Here is an 18,208-nt window from a genome sequence, read left to right on the forward strand (position 1 = left end):
TTTCGTAACCCAAGATACCACTGTATTCTCATTTTGACTCAAGAAAACCACCATGTTATAGTTCAAATCGGGGGAAATAAATACAGTAAATGGACAAAAGTACAAAGGTTCACAAAATGTTTAGGGGTATGTGTTACCCCTGCGTCCCCCCAGAAAAAAAGCACTGCTTCTGAGCAACATACTCACTGGTGCTGCGAAAGGGAGGTTGCCATGAGGTGGATTCCGTAGAACCTTATAAACGAAGTGAAAGAGCCATATATTCTCCTGGAGGAGTTCTTGCAGAGGGTATGCCTACAAGCCAGGGTAGTATAGTGATGGACTAGGATCCAGGAGACCCTGGTCCACATCCCCACTTGGCTAAAAAAAACCACTTGAGGGGCCTTGGGCCAGTCCCTGTCTCTCCAGCCTCATCTCAGCCTCGTTTTGTTCTCCCAATAACCTTGTTATGTTGTTTAGGCTGAGGGGAGGTGGGTGAGCTGGAGGGGGTGGGCAGGGAGAACCACGTTTTCCACCTCGAGGTCTGTGGAGGAAAGGTCAATAAATAAACAGACATACCAGATAACATCCTCCATATAATTCCCCATGTGTTGATTTCTATACAATCGTACCTTGGTTCTCAAATGCCTTGCGATGAATGTTTTGGCTCCTGAACGCCGCAAACCTGGAAGTGAGTGTTCTGGTTTGCGGACGTTTTTTGGAAGCCGGCTTCCACGGCTTTTGATTGGCTGCAAGAAGCTCCTGCAGCCAATTGGAAGCCAAGCCTTGGTTTTTAGAACGTTTTCAGATGTCAAACAGACTTCCAGAATGGATTCCGTCCCAGAACCAAACTACAACTGTATTGGGCAGTCACACACAACCCTTTGACCTGGAAGTCCCAGGAACCAAATTTCAGAAGTGTGTAGTGCAGATAGTTCTCCGTCTGATCACACGCAGAGTTCAAGAATGTAAAGAAGATGAGATACTGATGAAAGACAGAAATGACAAGGTTAGCAGCCAAAATTAGAGATAAAAAATGAAGGAACGTTTTTGGAGGAATGGAAGTATTTCATAGCATATCTAAAGAAACAGTGTTATGAAAACACGAACAGGATTTGAAATACGAGTAACAGCTTAGAAATAGTCAGATGAATAATTTAGGATGATAATTATAAAGATAATAAGCAGCACAAGAGAAAACATAGAACATCACAGAAGGGTGGATGAGAAGTCACAAGGAGAGTCCAAGGTCTAGGGGGAAATGTGCAAAATTTGAAAATTCAATAAATATTTTTTTAAAAACAACAACAACAGGGAGGTTTCCTCAGCTGACGAGAGAATTAAAAGGAGGGGGAAAACTGTGGCTGAGGTTTGTAGCTTAGAATTAAGACTCTTGTGGGGGCAATAAGTATGGAGACACTTTCTTCTGTATCTGATGAACCAAGGAAGGTGCTTCTTCAATACATAACCGCCCTGAGGCCTCCGGGTATAGGGCTGTGTATAAGTTCAATAAATAATAATAACAACAATAATAATACACTTACTAGCCTGATTAGTTAATAACTGATAAGCATGGAGTAAGTCCCACAAGATGTGAAGGTGGCCACAAGCTCTGAGAGATTTTTAACAGGGGTTAGGCAAAGTAATAATAAAGCACAGATCTGTCAACAACTATTCAGCATAATACCTAATGGAACCTTCATGAGACAGTATATCTGTGAATACCAAAGGTTCGTGGAAGGGAAAGGCCATCATCTATATTCCCCGCTTTTATGCTTCGTAAGGACACCTTGCAGACTGGGAAGGGAATGCGAGCCTCGATCGATCCACCCATTATTATTATTTTTATGTTCTTCTCACAGTTCTGGTTTTGATAGCAGCAGAAACACTGCGCTCTTCAGCTGTCATCTTTCGGTTATGTATGCAGGAGGCTCGGAGATATCCAGAGCTATGTTGTCATAAGCAGGCGGCTGTCCCTCAGGAGTTGGGTAGCAGGGTAGCTTCCAAGCAACCTGGAGAGAATGATAGGAACGGTGTCAATGTCAAAACACGAAGAATGGGGGGGGGGCTCTTAAACATACACATCTACTCTACCCAACCATTGGGAATGAAAAGGGAAGGAGATTTTCTCCAGGGTGGAAAGAAGGTTGTGTGGCGACTTCCCGACCCCCGCAGGTGGAAATAATGACACATGACACAATTATTAAGGTTAGTGGGTTACAAAATGGTCACAACTTTACTGATTACCGGTGATGAGCGGTATTGGCTTAGGCATTGGACTTAACCGACTACATCTGACTCCAGCCCGTCTGCTTGAAGTCCGGGAAGGGTTAACCACCAGTCGGGGGAGTCCTGCTGATGCACATCAACTAGGAACTCCCCCAGGGTCACCGATAGGTGGCGTGCCTTAGGCCCTAACTTCCTAGGCTTCAGTCAGGGCAACGCCCCCCTGAATCCTGTATCGGACTACCCTTCAATATGCGGGGCAGGTGATGGCGCTACCTCCTCTCTTTCCATCTACAGAACTATACCAATGCCTAACCGCCAATACCCAGAATGTTGTGACGATTTGCTACGAGGTAGGCGAAAACCAAGTGGCTGGTGCCAATTTGTCAAGTGGAAAAATTCCTACCACGTGCCCCCAACGGCGACCAACCAAGGTCAAAGAAAGCAAACCTTAGAGGGCAGGAGGGTGGGGAAACTGGAGCAGCTGGTGGGCGGACAGAGAAGGAGATCCCCCACCTGTGCCCTGCCTTTAAGGGCCAGGCCACACCCCCAGACCAACCCGATTGGCCAGCTAGGGGGTGACGTAGCTGGGAATCCCCCAGTCGTGCAGGGGCTAGCCTCCCACCCCCTGGGCACGTGGAGGGGCCGTGAAGCCCACAACTCCACCTCCTCCTTAAGGCAGATGTGGCTTTCTCAGAAGACAACGGCCATCCGCAAAAAGTGAGTTCCAGCCAGGAGGGACTCAGTGGACGAACACCGTGCTTTGCCTGCAGAAAGCCTCAGGCTCCATCTCTGGTGCCTCCATGTAAATGAAGGCGGCAGATGGTGGGAAAGGACCCTGCCTGAGGCCACGGAGAACTGTTGCCTGTCAGTGCAGGCTATACTAGATTGACAAATGCTGTGAAGCTCCCCACCACAAAGCGGTGGAACTCCCTCTTCAACACCACTATGAAGCTCACCGGAAGCAGGCTAGCTGTCGTCATTGCAGGAATACCTGCCGTATCTCACAAGCAGAAGAAAGAGTCACATGAGATGGTTACCTCACTGTAGGGAGGAGGATCCATGCTCTCTTGCTGTGGAGGAGCTGTGGGCACAGGTGGGGCAAAGGCAGGCGGCAAGGTGGGCATGTGTATTGCCACTTCTTCTCGGTCGGTCTCCTCTGGGTCTTTGCAAATTGCACAGCAGCACTTAAAAAGCACCGTCAGGCAGCTCACGCCCACGCCGATCCCAATGACCGTGACAAGACCTCTGCATGGAGACAAAGCAGAGGCATAGCATAAGTCTAGCTCCTGGATCTACCAAACCCCATCAAGGAAACGTTTAATTTTTTAAAAAAAGTTAAAGGGACCCCTGACCATTAGGTCCAGTCACGGACGACTCTGGGGTTGCGGCGCACATCTCGCTTTACTGGCTGAGGGAGCAAGCGTACAGCTTACGGGTCATGTGGCCAGCATGACTAAGCAGCCTCTGGCGAACCAGAGCAGTGCATGGAAACGCCATTTACCTTCCCGCCGGAGTGGTACCTATTTATCTACTTGCACTTTGACGTCTTTCGAACTGCTAGGTTGGCAGGAGCAGGGACTGAGCAACGGGAGCTCACCCCGTCACAGGGATTCAAACCGCCAACCTTCTGATCGGCAAGCCCTAGGCTCTGTGGTTTAACCCACAGCGCCACCTTTTACCATGCTGCTAATACAGAATATCTGAAACCCACCACCAAGAAGACATTCCTTCTGTAGGCTGCATTCTGCTCCAGGGCATTGTTTTTCCTCTCAGCCCCCCCCCCCCCCGCAAGTTGAGCATACAAATATGCATTGTATCAGGATTATGTGCAAGAAAATGTGCATAGCAATGGAAGATAAGACTACTGCAATGCACTCTCTGTGGGGCTTCCCTCACGCTTGATCTGGAAGCAGCAGAGAGGGCAGAATGTGGCAGCACAATTGCTGAGAGGAATGAGACCCTTTCAGTGTACAATACTTGTGATTTTTAATGTTTTTAAGGAAGGCTTAAGGAATTGTTATATAATGCAGACGGGCACATGACCAGGGCTAGATTTAGGTTTGATGAGGCCCTAAGCTACTGAAGGTAATGGGGCCCTTTATATGTCTAGCTGTCCTTTGTCAACAACAAATTGTCGCTTTTTTGTGTGTTGAATATATGCTATATGGTAATTTTTGGACCTAATAGGTATCTAAAGCCATTTGCACATAACAAAATACTTATTTTATCAAAGTAATTAATGAACTGAAATACAATTAAGAAGAAGTATATTAATAGTGAAATAATTATTAAGCTCTGACTTAGAATGATTTTTTATTCATAACAAACTTAATAATGCAAACACGTTGGCATTTGGCAATAACAAAAGTTCCTTTAGAAACGCAGTTTACAAAGACTCATAACCTAGTCTCTAGAAACTTGCTATAACATGAAATAATAATAGGTGTAAATATATGATGCAAACTACTAATAATTATAAATAGCAGAATGTAGGCACCCTATATATAGAAATGAGCAAACCAGTGATATTTTAGGGAGCAGACTGGCAGACGGGACCCATTACATATTTTTTTTCTTTAATTTTTTTGGGGGGCCCCAAGAGAGTGAGGCCCTAAGCTATAACTTGTTTAGCTTATATGTAAATCCGGCACTGGGTGTGGCTTTGGGAGAGGGGGTGTGGCTGGGAAGGGGGCATAGCCTGGACCACATTTGGTTCCTGACCCCTGGCAGCACACAAACGCAATCCTCCAGTCCATCAATCTGATAATGGACTAGTCTCAACACTGGTGTGATCAGGGACAAACCAAAGTCTTCTCCTGCCAATTCACAAGCAGTGATTCTGCCACCTAATCCACTCTCCAGGGAGGGGATCCCACACTTGCTCCATACGTACATGGACCAGCCAGGCATTTTCCATTCAATGCAGGTGCAGTAGCTGCCTATACACCTTGAAGAAGGAGAGAGGCAAAGGTTTAGAAAAACAAAAGCTATTATTATTATTATTATTATTATTATTATTATTATTATTATTATTTCTGTTTAATATACCACCCTTTATCAAAAGATCCCAGGGCGTTGTACCCCATTAAAACCACATTGTAGAACATTAGTAATAAATAATAATAAAACAGGAAAAGGCCGCTCTCGCTTTGCCCACCACTCCTCCCTAACAGCTGCTCCTGGATTTTCCCTAACTTTGTGGGTAGAGGCTGCATCTCAGTGGCACAACATGTGTTTTGCATGCAAGTTTCTAGGCTCAAACTTTCCATGCAAGTTTCTAGCTCTCAGCAGCGAGAGCTGGGGAAGGAAACCCTGGAGAGGGTCTGGATTTCTTCTCAAGCCTAATTTTTTTGGCCATGCCAATTGATTTTGCTTGGGTTTTCCTCACCTCCACCCCTGTTGTCTTAAAGGTAAAGGGACCCCTGACCATTAGGTCTAGTCGTGACCGACTCTGGGGTTGCGGCGCTCATCTCGCTTTATTGGCCAAGGGAGCCGGCGTACAGCTTCCGGGTCATGTGGCCAGCATGACTAAGCCGCTTCTGGTGAACCAGAGCAGCACACAGAAATGCTGCTTACCTTCACTCTGGAGCAGTACCTATTTATGTACTTGCACTTTGACGTGCTTTCGAACTGCTAGGTTGGCAGGAGCAGGGACCGAGCGACGGGAGCTCACCCCATCGCGGGGATTCGAACCGCTGACCTTCTGATCGGCAAGCCCTAGGCTCTGTGGTTTAACCCACAGCGCCACCCGTGTTGCACCAATTTCTACCCAATTTTTTTATCTACCCAATTTTCCCACGCCCAGGTTGGACGCTCATCCATTTAAGGTCTGAGCCAGTCCTTCTAGCATATTCAGTACAGGAGAACAGGCCAGAGGAAGAAGCTGGAGCTGTAACTTACGAGTAATCCAAACAGTCTCCTTTGAACGTCGAAACCTAGAAAGAGAACGAATCTGGAAGTGAACGACTGGAAAGAAATATGTCTTTATTTAAAGTGCATTTATTTATTTAGTTTATATCCCACCCTTCCTTCAGCGAGATATTTTTATCTTGATCTTCACCAAAAAAAAGAGTTGCCAGTGAAGGTTGTGGACCAATTATTTAAAAAACCAAGTTCCCTACCTTGAGCTAAAAGACACAACACGAAAGGAGGAGGGTTGGGGACGGAGGAGGAAAAAGCAAATTTGGGAACTACCGTATTTTTCCGTGTATAAGGTGCCCCCACGTATAAGACGACTCCTATTTTTTTAAACCCAAAATTAAGAAATTAAGTTGTTTAGCTTTGGGTGGGGGTGGGGGAGGTCACTTCCTATCCTTGTGTGAGACAACGCCCAATTTTTGCCTAACTTTTTTTTTAGCAAAAAGCATCGTCTTATACACAGAAAAATACGGTCGTTTCCAAAGTTGTGAAGTTCTTATAATCAGCTGGTCTCGCAGCAAATCCACTTCTGCTTCCCTTGTCTTCCTCTAATGATGGAATATTACTGGAAAATATGTTGCTTTTCTATCCATCTGCTTGATAAACACACCTTTAGTTGGCAAGCAAGGAAGAAATGAGGCCGAGTGACAAAATATTTGCTTACAAATTTCCCACCTAGGGTCAATGCGCATGCTCAGAAGCCGCTCCTGGTTTATTCCAAAGAGGAACTTGAAGTCTTGGTGTGATTGCCTGCCATACTGCAAGAAGCTTAGGGGACCATGGGGCCAAGAGTTCAGGGATGCTTTGTGCACCAAACAGTCTCAGTGAGAGTCTGACTAAATGTTCGTGAGACACTGGAGGGGTGTAGTGCTTAGAGGATGGGTAGGCAAACTAAGGCCCGGGGGCTGGATCCGGCCCAATCGCCTTCTCAATCTGGCCCACGGACGGTTCGGGAATCAGCATGTTTTTACATGAATAGAATGTGGGCTTTTATTTAAAATGCATCTCTGGGTTATTTGTGGGGCATAGGAATTCATTCTTTTCCCCCTTCAAAATATAGTCCAATCCCCAGGGCCCCCTGCTGAAAAAGTTTGTTGACCTCTGGCTTAGAGTGATGCCCTGGGCAGAACCAGGTTCACATAGCCACTCAGCCACTGGGTGATTTAGTCACCCTCTCTCTGCCTAACCTACCTCACAGGGTTGTTGTGTAGATGAAACATGGGAGGGGAAGCAGGAATGCCAGAGATGGGGAGCCCATGGCCCGGCAGCAGTTATTACACAGCTCCCATCAGCCCTGGCAAATGGTATGGGAAGATGGGAGGTTAGTAAGTGATGGCAGTGGCAGAGCTAGCTGCTTGGGTACCCAGAGTGGTCACATGATGTGCACCCGGGGGCGGGGCGATCCGCCCAAGGGGCGGGGCGATCCTTTCGGCAGGGATCCGATTTCGGCGCGGCAGCATGATCCTCCTAGTGGGGGGTCTGATCATGGCGCAGTGGCGCGATCTGCCATGGGGGGATTTTGTCACCCCCCAGATGACACTCAGAGCGGACCACCCCCACCGCCCTCCCTTTCTATGCCCCTGAGTGATGGTGGCAAGCTATTCTGTGCCCTAGGAAAGACTAACTGCTTGCACTCCCCGCAAAAAGAAAAAAGGAAAATTGCTAACTTCCATATTCAAAAACAGGTTCCTTTTAGGGGGAAAATGGAAAAGGACTCAAAACTTTATTTTAATTGCGAGGATAAGGAATATGACCATCTTTGGTCACCTTTCTCAAATAGAAAAGAAAATGTTTTACAGCTCACTAATTATTTTGAACAACCTTGTGAATTGTAATTAAAAAATGTAAGTGTCTTAAAAGTTTCAGTTTGGGGCCCATCTCCTTTTCCGTAGCAAATCTTGACACCAATTCCTTCAGACCAAGTGCTGACACCTGCACATGTTTAATCGGATTAGTTGTCACAGTGCTCACACTGGCACTGTGAGCCAGTGTGGTGTAGTGGTTAAGAGCGGTAGTCTCGTAATCTGGGGAACCGGGTTCGTGTCTCCGCTCCTCCACATGCAGCTGCTGGGTGACCTTAGGCCAGTCACACTTCTCTGAAGTCTCTCAGCCCCACTCACCTCACAGAGTGTTTGTTGTGGGGGAGGAAGGGAAAGGAGAATGTTAGCCGCTTTGAGACTCCTTCGGGTAGTGATAAAGCGGGATATCAAATCCAAACTCTTCTTCTTCTTCTTGTTGAGCCAACTAGTCTCTTTCGCAACGTTGTTGAGCGTATGTAAATTGATAAAATTAATCATTTTACACTTATTTTTTTCCTTGTTTCTATAGATGCAATTATTTCCACTAGTTTTATATCTGTAATTGGTTCATTCTTGTTGGCATCTGTCTGTCATGAGAGACAATGGCCATTGTATTGCATCCCCTCCAATATTTCTCAAAGGAAAATGGGAACATGCTTCAAAAAGGACAATCTGGAAACAAATCAGAAACCGGAACAGTTTCTGTAATTCGGGGGCTATCCCAGTGAAATCAGGGCACTTGGAGGGTCTGTCTGTCCAGGCAACAAGACTGCCCCCTCTCAGTAATTGATAGATCACATGCAATGATAATACTTAGTATTTGACAGCCCACAAGATTTCATATTTGAAACCTGACAAAATCAAAAGTATTGTGAGGGAGCGTGAGCCTAAATTTTGAAGCCAGCATTTGCCATCCAACACCCCCTGCCAAATTTAAATAATTAATTCAAACTTTCTCACAGAAAAAAGTACAGGGCAAATAGGGAAAGTATTCATTTCAGCATCAGTAAAACTTGCCTATCCCCTTCTGAACTATTTCTAAGGATGGAGATTCCTTACCCTCCCTCAGTTGCAGACTGCCATTCAATCATATATTACAAACCAACGCCCCTTTTCTTTTTTCATACTTCTTTCTGAATGTTAAAAGGACAGGTTAGGAAGGGGAAATCTATTTCCCTGCCTTTAACAGTCAAAGAGCTCTCACCACCTTACACTCTTCACACCATTAATTCGCAGAAATATAAAAACAGCAGTGCTGAATCAGACCGGATTTGCAAAAAAAAAAAAAAAACCCTTCATGGCCATCTAAACTAAGAGGCACCACTGTATCTTGTGACAAGGAGTTCCGTAAACCACTTAATGTGCCAGGGAAAGAGGTACTGCTTTTCTTTGTTCCGAATTTGACTGCCCATCGGTTCCATTGAGGGAGACACACAGCAATACTGGAGGAGAATAACAACTTCTCTCTATGGCATGTCTCACCTCTCGGCAACCAAAGTCGGAGCCTTTCCTCATGGATAAGGTTCCCTCCCTTCCACAGCTCCTTGGGGTTGCCTCTTCCAGCAATGTTCCTATGAGTCCCACGGCATCCGGCAAACTCACCTCCCGGTAAACAGCGAAGAGGCAAGTCAAGAGCCTTGCTGCTTGGTTTCGCCATGTTGCCATCCTCTTTCCTTGCAGTCCAGTGCCCTGTGCACGACTCGGATCGCTCAGACAAAGTCTTATCTCGTTCGCCGCCCTGTGGACTTTGCCTGAGGGTGGGGAACAGGGTCATTGCCACCGGGTGCAAGACACCGTCATGTGCTGTGCTGAGCACACAGCAAGGTGCGGAGAAGGAGATCAGGCATTTGCCAGGGCTCCCCAGACCAGCAGAGGGTTCCCCCGCCCCACCAGGGCTACCATTTCTGAAACTTTGTATGGAATCTCCAAGGCAATCAGGTGAGGCATAAGAGAATTGTGCGTCTTGCCTCTCCTATGTTAGGAGGAGCATGGATTCCATGTGAAACAGCAAGGCAGGAGTTTACAACCCACTGGACGTGGGCTATTACGATACGATGTGATAATCTTTATTGTCATTGTCCCATATAGCAGTGTTTCCCAACCACTGTTCTGCGGCACACTAGTGTGCCGCGAGATGTTGCCTGGTGTGCCGCGGAAAAAATTCGAAAGATTTTTTTTTTTTAAGTCAAATTTTCGATTGGGGCGCCATCACTAGATGACCCCTGGGGTTCCCTCCCTCCCTCCCGCTCTGCGCCTCCCTCCTCCTCCGGGGAGGCCCTTCCTGGCTCTCGGCCAAGGCTTGGCAGCTGCCACTCACTCACTCGCTCGCCCACCTGTCCCTCCATCCCTGCACCCGGCCTCTCCCCCTTCGTCCCCGGCGCGGGGGCTGCCGGGATCCATAGTCCCCTCGCCCTTGGGCTCCGCGCCCGCGCGGGGTGCGCGAACTACGTTTCCCAGCATGGCCTGGCGGGCCGGGCGTTTTGTTTGAAGCGCTCTTCTCCCGGCCATGGAATGAGCACAGCGGCGGCGGCCGGGCGGGCAGGGGCTCTTCCGCGCAGACCCCGCGCAGCCTGCCTGCGCCCCCGCGGAGATCGGGCGGCAGGATGGAGCCCGGGGATCCCCGCGGAGGCGGAGCGGCGGAGGCTGCCCCCCAGGTAGGGCTGCGTCGGGGTTTTTTTATTTTTGCAATGCTGCATCCGCGCCGGAGGGGACGCATCGGACCGCGGGGAGACCCCTTGGCGGGCGTGCAAGGCAATGCATGCGTGCAGGCGTTGCATGGAGTGCAGTGCAGTGCAATTCAATGGCAACGCGGCGCCCTGCATGCATGCATGCAACTTCCACCGGCGCTCCGGACTTGGCAGGTGAGGGGGGTCCCCAGTGGGCGGCAGAGAGAGCCGGGAGGGCGAAAGGGAGCCGGGGGGTAGCAGCGCTGCTCCCCGAGCCGAGCCCGGGGGGAAACTTCGGCGTCGTTGCGCCGGGTGTTGGAAGCGGAGGCTGGCGGGGGCCCCTCACCTGCAAAACCTGGTCGCCTCTCATATATTTCGTGCATTGCATTCATCGCCCGCTTTCTCCTCCAAGGAGCTCCCGGGGGCGCGCGTGGTTCTCCCCGTGTTATCCTCACAACAACAGCCCTGCGAGGTGGGTCAGGCGAGTGGCCCAAGGGAGCACCCAGGGATTGTCCTGGCCAGGTGGGGTGATTTGAACCCTGCTCTCTGCCCGGTCTTCGTCCTCATTTAGCCCCCACATGTGCATGACTGTGCATGACTGAGGTTTTCCCCCCTCGTCTTGGCTATGGTGTGAGTCTGTCCTGTTAATTAATGGGGTTCTGCCTTCGGAGAAGATGAGCCAGCCCTCAAGGAGGTGATTATGTAATTTGCTAGCAATTCATGTCCCTCCCGGCGTGACGCTGCACGCTGACGTCACGGGGCTGTAATGGTGGTGTGCCTCGAGATTTTTTTCATGAAACAAGTGTGCCTTTGCCCAAAAAAGGTTGGGAAACACTGCCATATAGAACAACGAAACTGGGGGGGGGGGGAATATCTACGTAAGACATTCAAAACCAACAAGCCTGCTATCCCAGCTATCCCAACCTAGTTAGCTCCCTAAAAACTGTGACACCCCATTTTAAAAATACAATACACTCCCATAGAGACTCCTTACACTGCGTTTAAAACCAAAATCGCATTTGGATAGAAACTGTTTCTCAGGCGGCTAGTTTTTAAGATCTTCTGCATATTCAAATTCATTTTACATTTGCTCGTTTAATTGTCTACTGTAAATACACACTCTTATAAAACTGCAGGTTATTACAATAATCCTGCTAATGTTTTTGTTTACAATTTATCTGTAAATATTCAATAAACCATTTCCATTCTTTTATAAAAGTTTGTTATCTTGATTTCTTAGTCTTCTGGTAAGTTTCGCCGTTTCTGCATAAGTTTTTGTATCCATTCTTCCTTTACTGCGATTGTATCGGGAAGTTTTTAATGCTTGATGTTTTACTATGTTTTTGTATGTGCTTTAAGCCAGCCAGAGTGGCTGGGGAAGAATTGTTGTTGTTGTTGTTGCTTAGGGGTAAGCACCATTGTTTTTAACAGAACTTACTCCCAGTTAAGGGACTCGGGCGGTGCTGTGGGTTAAACCACAGAGCCTAGGACTTGCTGATCAGAAGGTCGGTGGTTCGAATCCCCGTGATGGGGTGAGCTCCTGTTGCTTGGTCCCTGCTCCTGCCAACCTAGCAGTTGGAAAGCACCTCAAAGTGCAAGTAGATAAATAGGTACCGCTCTGGCGGGAAGGTAAATGGCTTTTCTGTGCGCTGCTCAGGTTCGCCAGAAGCGGCTTAGTCATGCTGGCCACATGACCCGGAAGCTGTACGCCAGCTCCCTCGGCCAATAAAGCAAGATGAGCACCGCAACCCCAGAGTGGGTCATGACTGGACCTAATGGTCAGGGCTCCCTTTACCTTTACCTTTACTCCCAGTTAAGTGTATATAGGGTTTCAGCTGCTATCAATCGTCCTGTGTCACTTAATTTTTTTCTAGATACTTGCATTTTTATTGTTGTTGTTGTTGTTGTTGTTGTTGTTGTTGTTGTTGTTATTATTATTTGACTTCCTTCCCGCTCTTCCTTTCCCCCTTTATTACATTTCTATCACCTGAAGATCACAGGGTGCTTTACAATATAAATTGTGTAACCAGCTGATCCCTGATTTGCCTGTCACCTCAATGCAATGACTCATCCTTAGCCATGGCAGGAGCCACTCAAAATACTGGTGTGTCCTTCAGCGTCATGGAAACGGCTTGAGGTGTCAGGTGCTTTGTGATAGTGAACTTTAGAAGGGGAATCCCGTGTAGTCCGATATCTTGCTGGTGACACGGGTACCTGTGGAGAAAACTGTTCGTCTTCCTGAAATGTGAGATTACTTCCTGTTTTAGAGGGAAACTGAGGCAGGAGGGGGAGGCAAATCAACTCTTCTCTCCAGAACATGACTCTTACCATAGGAGCCAATTTCTAGGAGGTGAGGTTCCTTCAGCCCCACCCCCCATAAAATATTTGAGGGGGCCAGACCCCTCACCAAATACATGGGCTTTGCCATTCACATGGTATCCGTGTGTCTCATCTTGCGATTGATTATGTGGAATAAAATATTTTATTCAAGTTGGCACCCCTGACTGCTATCTTGAGCAGGAGGCAGCTGAATTCATAAGTAATGGGTTGTGTTAATTTTTTAAAAAAAACATTTTAAAGACTCAATGCTATTTGGTTATTCTCAACTTTCAAGGCAAGCATTCAAATGTATATTCTTTTAAGGGGAGACAATATCTTAACACCCGGGAAAATCTGTAGGGAAGGAGGCGGTCTGTCAGATATCTGAGGCCTAAGTCATGTAGGGCTTATACAAGGGCAGACATTGATGCCAAAATCTAGCATCGCCTGAGCTCTGTGAGTGCAGCTTTCTCTCGATTGAAGTGCAGAGTGTTTGAGGACCAGGACATTCGCAGGGGAACCAAAATGCTTGTTTACAAAGCTATTGTACTACCAACCTTATTGTATGCTTGTGAAATGTGGACCACTTATAAACACCATCTCCAACTCCTTGAAGGATTCCATCAACCGTGTCTCCCGTGTCTCCAGATTTTTTTACATATCACTAAGGAAGACAGGCGAACTAATACCAGTGTACTGGAAAAAGCAAATATCACCAGTGTCAAAGCAATGATTCTTCAACACCAACTTTGTTGGACTGGTCATGTTGTGTGGGTGCCAGATTATTGTCTTCCAAAGCAGCTACTCTATTCCAAACATAAAAATGGAAAGTGTAATGCAGGTGGCCAAAAAAAGAGGTTCAAAGATTCTCTCAAGGCAAATCTTTTAAAATGTAGTATAAACACCGACAACTGGGAAACAATGCCCTGCGAGAGCTCAAATTGGAGAACAGCCTTTACCAAAGGTGTCATGGGCTTTCAAGACGCACAAACTCAGGACACAAGGGAGAAATGTGCTGAGAGGAAAGCATGCTTGGCAAATCCACACCATGATCAACTCCCACCCAGAAATTTATGTCCCCACTGTAGAAGGACGTGTTGACCCAGAATTGGCCTCCGCAGCCACTTACGGACTCACTGTTAAAACTGCATTTATGGAAGACAATCTTATTCGGCTACGAGTGATCCCCAAAGAAGAAGATACGGAGAACTGAATTCAAGGGTGGAAAAATGTGAAAGTGGGAGAAACCAAAATGGACAGATTCACCCACCCTGATGTAAAGCAGAGCCCATCAAATAGACAGCGGTTATTATGGGTTTCAGCCACAAGGTGTCAGTCCAAGCCTGGCGACGGAAGGTCACCTTGGCTGTTAATGGTCTTTCCTGATGGTTAACGAAGATGCTAAGAATGTGACCCACCTGAGTTCAGTGCTGTTGTGCAGGTCTTCTGCCAGCCTCTTTTCAATGCCAAGCACAGCGCATAACTTTTGGATCCTTAAAGGACCCCTGACCATTAGGTCCAGTCGCGGGCGACTCTGGGGGTGGGGCGCTCATCTCGCTTTACTGGCCGAAGGAGCCAGCGTACAGCTTCCGAGTCATGTGGCCAGCATGACTAAGCCGCTTCTGACGAACCAGAGCAGCGCACGGGAACACCGTTTACCTTCCCGCCAGAGACGTACCTATTTATCTACTTGCACTTTGATGTGCTTTCGAACTGCTAGGTTGGCAATAGCAGGGACTGAGCAATGGGAGCTCACCCCGTCACAGGGATTCGAACCGCCGACCTTCTGATCGGCAAGTCCTAGGCTCTGTGGTTTAGACCACAACGCCACCTGTGTCCCTTTGGATCCTTACGATCTATGTATCCCCCCTTTGGTACTAAAAGCATTTCGCACCTGTTCATTCCACAATCCCGATTACAGCATGATATACTGGGCCGATATTATTACTCCCCCCCACCCACCACACACATTATAAATGCTGGGGTGTGATACCAAGAGATAATGGCTTGCTTAATTTTAATACATGCCTGTCCTGAAGCTGGAAGAGGAAAAATCCCCAGCTCAGTGCTCCTAGTTTTCAACACTATACTATAGAAGCTTTTCAACCTGGGCATGTAACGGCTTGCACCTCATCCTTTAAAAGGAACAAGAGAGAGAGAGAGAGACTAGCTGAGCATTCCTATATAGGCTTTGCCTCCAGCAAAGGAATCCATAGGTTCTGGAATCTTCTGCACAACATTTGCAAAATGGCATCGACATCACAGGAAGTTTCACACGGCGGTGCAACAGGATGTTGCAGCGTGGAGTGCGGCTCCTGTTCAGGGTTCCTATGCCCTATTTCAGGATATTCCATTCCATTCCCCCATCCCAGTTTTCCATTCACTTGTAACAGTCAGCATTCCATTTTATTGGCGCATTTTATTGCCCTTGTATAAGCCCTACATGATTTGGGCCTCAGATATATTAAAAACTAAATCCTTCCCTACAGATCTTCCCGGGTGTTAAGATATTGTCTCCCCTTAAAAGAATATACAGTTGAATGCTTGCCTTGAAAGTTGAGAGTAACCAAATAGCACTGAGTCTTTAAAATGGTTTTTTTAAAAAATAAAAATAAAAAATTAACACAACCTATTCCTTATGAATTCAGCTGCCTCCTGCTCAAGATAGCAGTCAGGGGTGCCAACTTGAATAAAATATTTTATTCCACATAATCAATTGTAAGATGGGACACACGGATACCAAGTGAATGGCAAAGCCCATGGATTTGGTGAGGGGTCTGGCCCCCTCAAATATTTTATTCGGGTGGGGGCCTGAAGGAACCTCGTCCCCAAAAAATTGGCTCCTATGGTAAGAGTCATGTTCTGGAGAGAAGAGTTGATTTGCTTTCCTCCTCCTGCCTCAGTTTCCCTCTAAAAGAGGAATTAATCTCACATTTCAGGAGGATGCACAGTTTTCTCCACAGGTACCCGTGTCACCAGCAAGATATTGGACTACACGGGATTCCCCTTCTAAAGTTCAATATCACGAAGCACCTGACGCCTCAAGCCGTTTCCATGACGCTGAAGGACACACCAGTATTTTGAGTGGCTCCTGCCATGGCTAAGGATGAGTCATTGCATTGAGGTGACAGGCAAATCAGGGATCAGCTGGTTACACAATTTATATTGTAAAGCACCCTGTGATCTTCAGGTGATAGAAATGTAATAAATAATAATAAAAAAATGCAAGCATATAGAAAAAATGAAGTGACACAGGACAATTGATAGCAGCTGAAATCCTATATACATTTAACTGGGAGTAAAGGTAATGGTGAAGGGACCCCTGACCATTAGGTCCAGTCGTGACCAACTCTGGGGTTGCGGCGCTCATCTCGCTTTATTGGCCGAGGGAGCAGGCGTACAGCTTCCGGGTCATGTGGCCAGCAGGACTAAGCCGCTTCTGGCGAACCAGAGCAGCGCACGAAAACGCCATTTACCTTCCCGCCAGAGCGGTACCTATTTATCTACTTGCACTTTGACGTGCTTTCGAACTGCTAGGGGGGGCAGGAGCAGGGACCGAGCAACGGGAGCTCACCCCGCCTTGGGGATTCGAACCGCCAACCTTCTGATTGGCAAGTCCTAGGCTCTGTGGTTTAACCCACAGTGCCACCCGCGTCCCTTCCTCTCTTGGGTACTTTCTCCTAAAGATTTGTGTTTGGTTGCACTCCTGCAAACCTTAGCATTCCCCTGAGCTTGCTGATACTTCTCTCTTATGCATAGATAGTGCCATTTGGGCTACAGAAGGACAGACACTTCAAGGCCAACTTTGCCATTCACAGCTAAGGATGGATGTCTGTGGCACTTGAATGTTTCAGAGCACAATTCCAAGTGTTGGTGCTGACCTTTAAAGCCTTAAATGGCCTCAGCCCAGTATATCTGAAGGAGTGTCTCCACCCCCATCATTCAGCCTGGAAACTGACGTCCAGCTCTGAGGGCCTTCTTGGTAGTGGCGCCTGCCCTGTGGAACGCCCTCCCATCAGATGTCAAGGAAATAAACAACTATCTGACTTTTAGAAGATATCTGAAAGCATCCTGTTTAGGGAAGTTTTTAACGTTTGACATTGTATTATGTTTTTATATTCTGCTGGAATATAAAAGTGGCTGGGCAAACCTAGTCAGATGGGAAGGGTATAAATATTATTATTATTATTATTATTATTATTATTATTATTATTATTATTATTATTATTATTAAAGCCAGGAATTCTGCTTTCCATTTGTGTGTGTGTGTGTGTGTGTACATTTGCACCAAGGATATCCAAGAAGACACAAATTGAGGATGGACTGGTCCACTTCATTTAAAACCTTTATAAGGCTAACGGATTGTGAGTGCCAATATGTTTCTGCACTTGAAGGTGATTTGCACAGCCGTTTAAAGCAGGCCAAGCAGCCAAGATAACAATACATAAATGATGAGCTACATTGGACATCCCGAGTGACAATTTTTTTTATATAAATTATGGGTGCTTGGGAAGAAAATTTGGGATTACCATCTAGCAGAATAGGAAAAAAGCTGGATATTTCTGGAGTGTATGTGGTAAATGTTTCGAATAATTGATATATAAATGATTGGCAGATAGAGAAGTGGAAGCCTCTTTTTTCTTTTAAACTTTTTGTGCCCCCCCACCTTTATTCTCTTTTCTCAGTTTGCTTAGGAAAAAACCTTGGAGAAGAGTGGATTTAGGCAGCTGTGGGAAAGCAGGAACTGTCAATCTCCACAACTGCCTCATAGGGGCAAGACCTACCAAACCAGAGTTGCTGTGCTCATTAGGCCTGACTTTCCTGTGCAGATCCTGTTTTTGCTCTTGTCACCTTAGCGGGTCAGTTATGTTAGGGTTGCCATATTTCAATAGTTAAGGTAAGGGATGCAGGTGGCGCTGTGGTTTAAACCGCTGAGCCTCTTGGGCTTGCCAATCAGAAGGTCGGCGTTTCGAATCCCCGTGACGGAGTGAGCTCCTGTTGCTCTGTCCCAGCTCCTGCCAACCCAGCAGTTTGAAAGCTCACCAGTGCAAGTAAATAAATAAGTTCCTCTGTGGCAGGAAGGTAAACGGTGTTTCCATGCGCTCTGGTTTCCGTCACGGTGTTCTGTTGCGCCAGAAGCGCTTTAGTCATGCTGGCCACACACCCCGGAAAGCTGTCTGTGGACAAACGCCTGAAACGCCTGAAAGCGAGATGAGCGCCTCAACCCAATAGTCGCCTTTGACTGGACTTAACCGTCCAGGGGTCCTTTACCTTTTTACCTGTTTTAAAAGGTGAAAACCT

At 47.1% G+C, this 18,208-nt stretch overlaps 1 protein-coding gene across 1 annotated transcript; it reads right to left on the reverse strand.

The window, feature by feature from the left end:
* Positions 1-978: 978 nt before the first annotated feature.
* Positions 979-10,004, reverse strand: TMEM92 (transmembrane protein 92). The gene is made up of 5 exons (XM_081166975.1): positions 9,525-10,004; positions 6,106-6,140; positions 5,099-5,152; positions 3,243-3,450; positions 979-1,988 (listed from the first exon to the last, which is right to left on the reverse strand). Exons 1-5 carry the CDS (start codon positions 9,585-9,587, stop codon positions 1,881-1,883), a joined length of 468 nt encoding a protein of 155 aa, XP_081023101.1. The 5' UTR covers positions 9,588-10,004; the 3' UTR covers positions 979-1,880.
* Positions 10,005-18,208: the final 8,204 nt, after the last annotated feature.

This window comes from Podarcis bocagei, assembly GCF_964188305.1.
Source record: "Podarcis bocagei genome assembly, chromosome: 13".
In the NCBI taxonomy this organism is placed as follows: domain Eukaryota; kingdom Metazoa; phylum Chordata; class Lepidosauria; order Squamata; family Lacertidae; genus Podarcis; species Podarcis bocagei.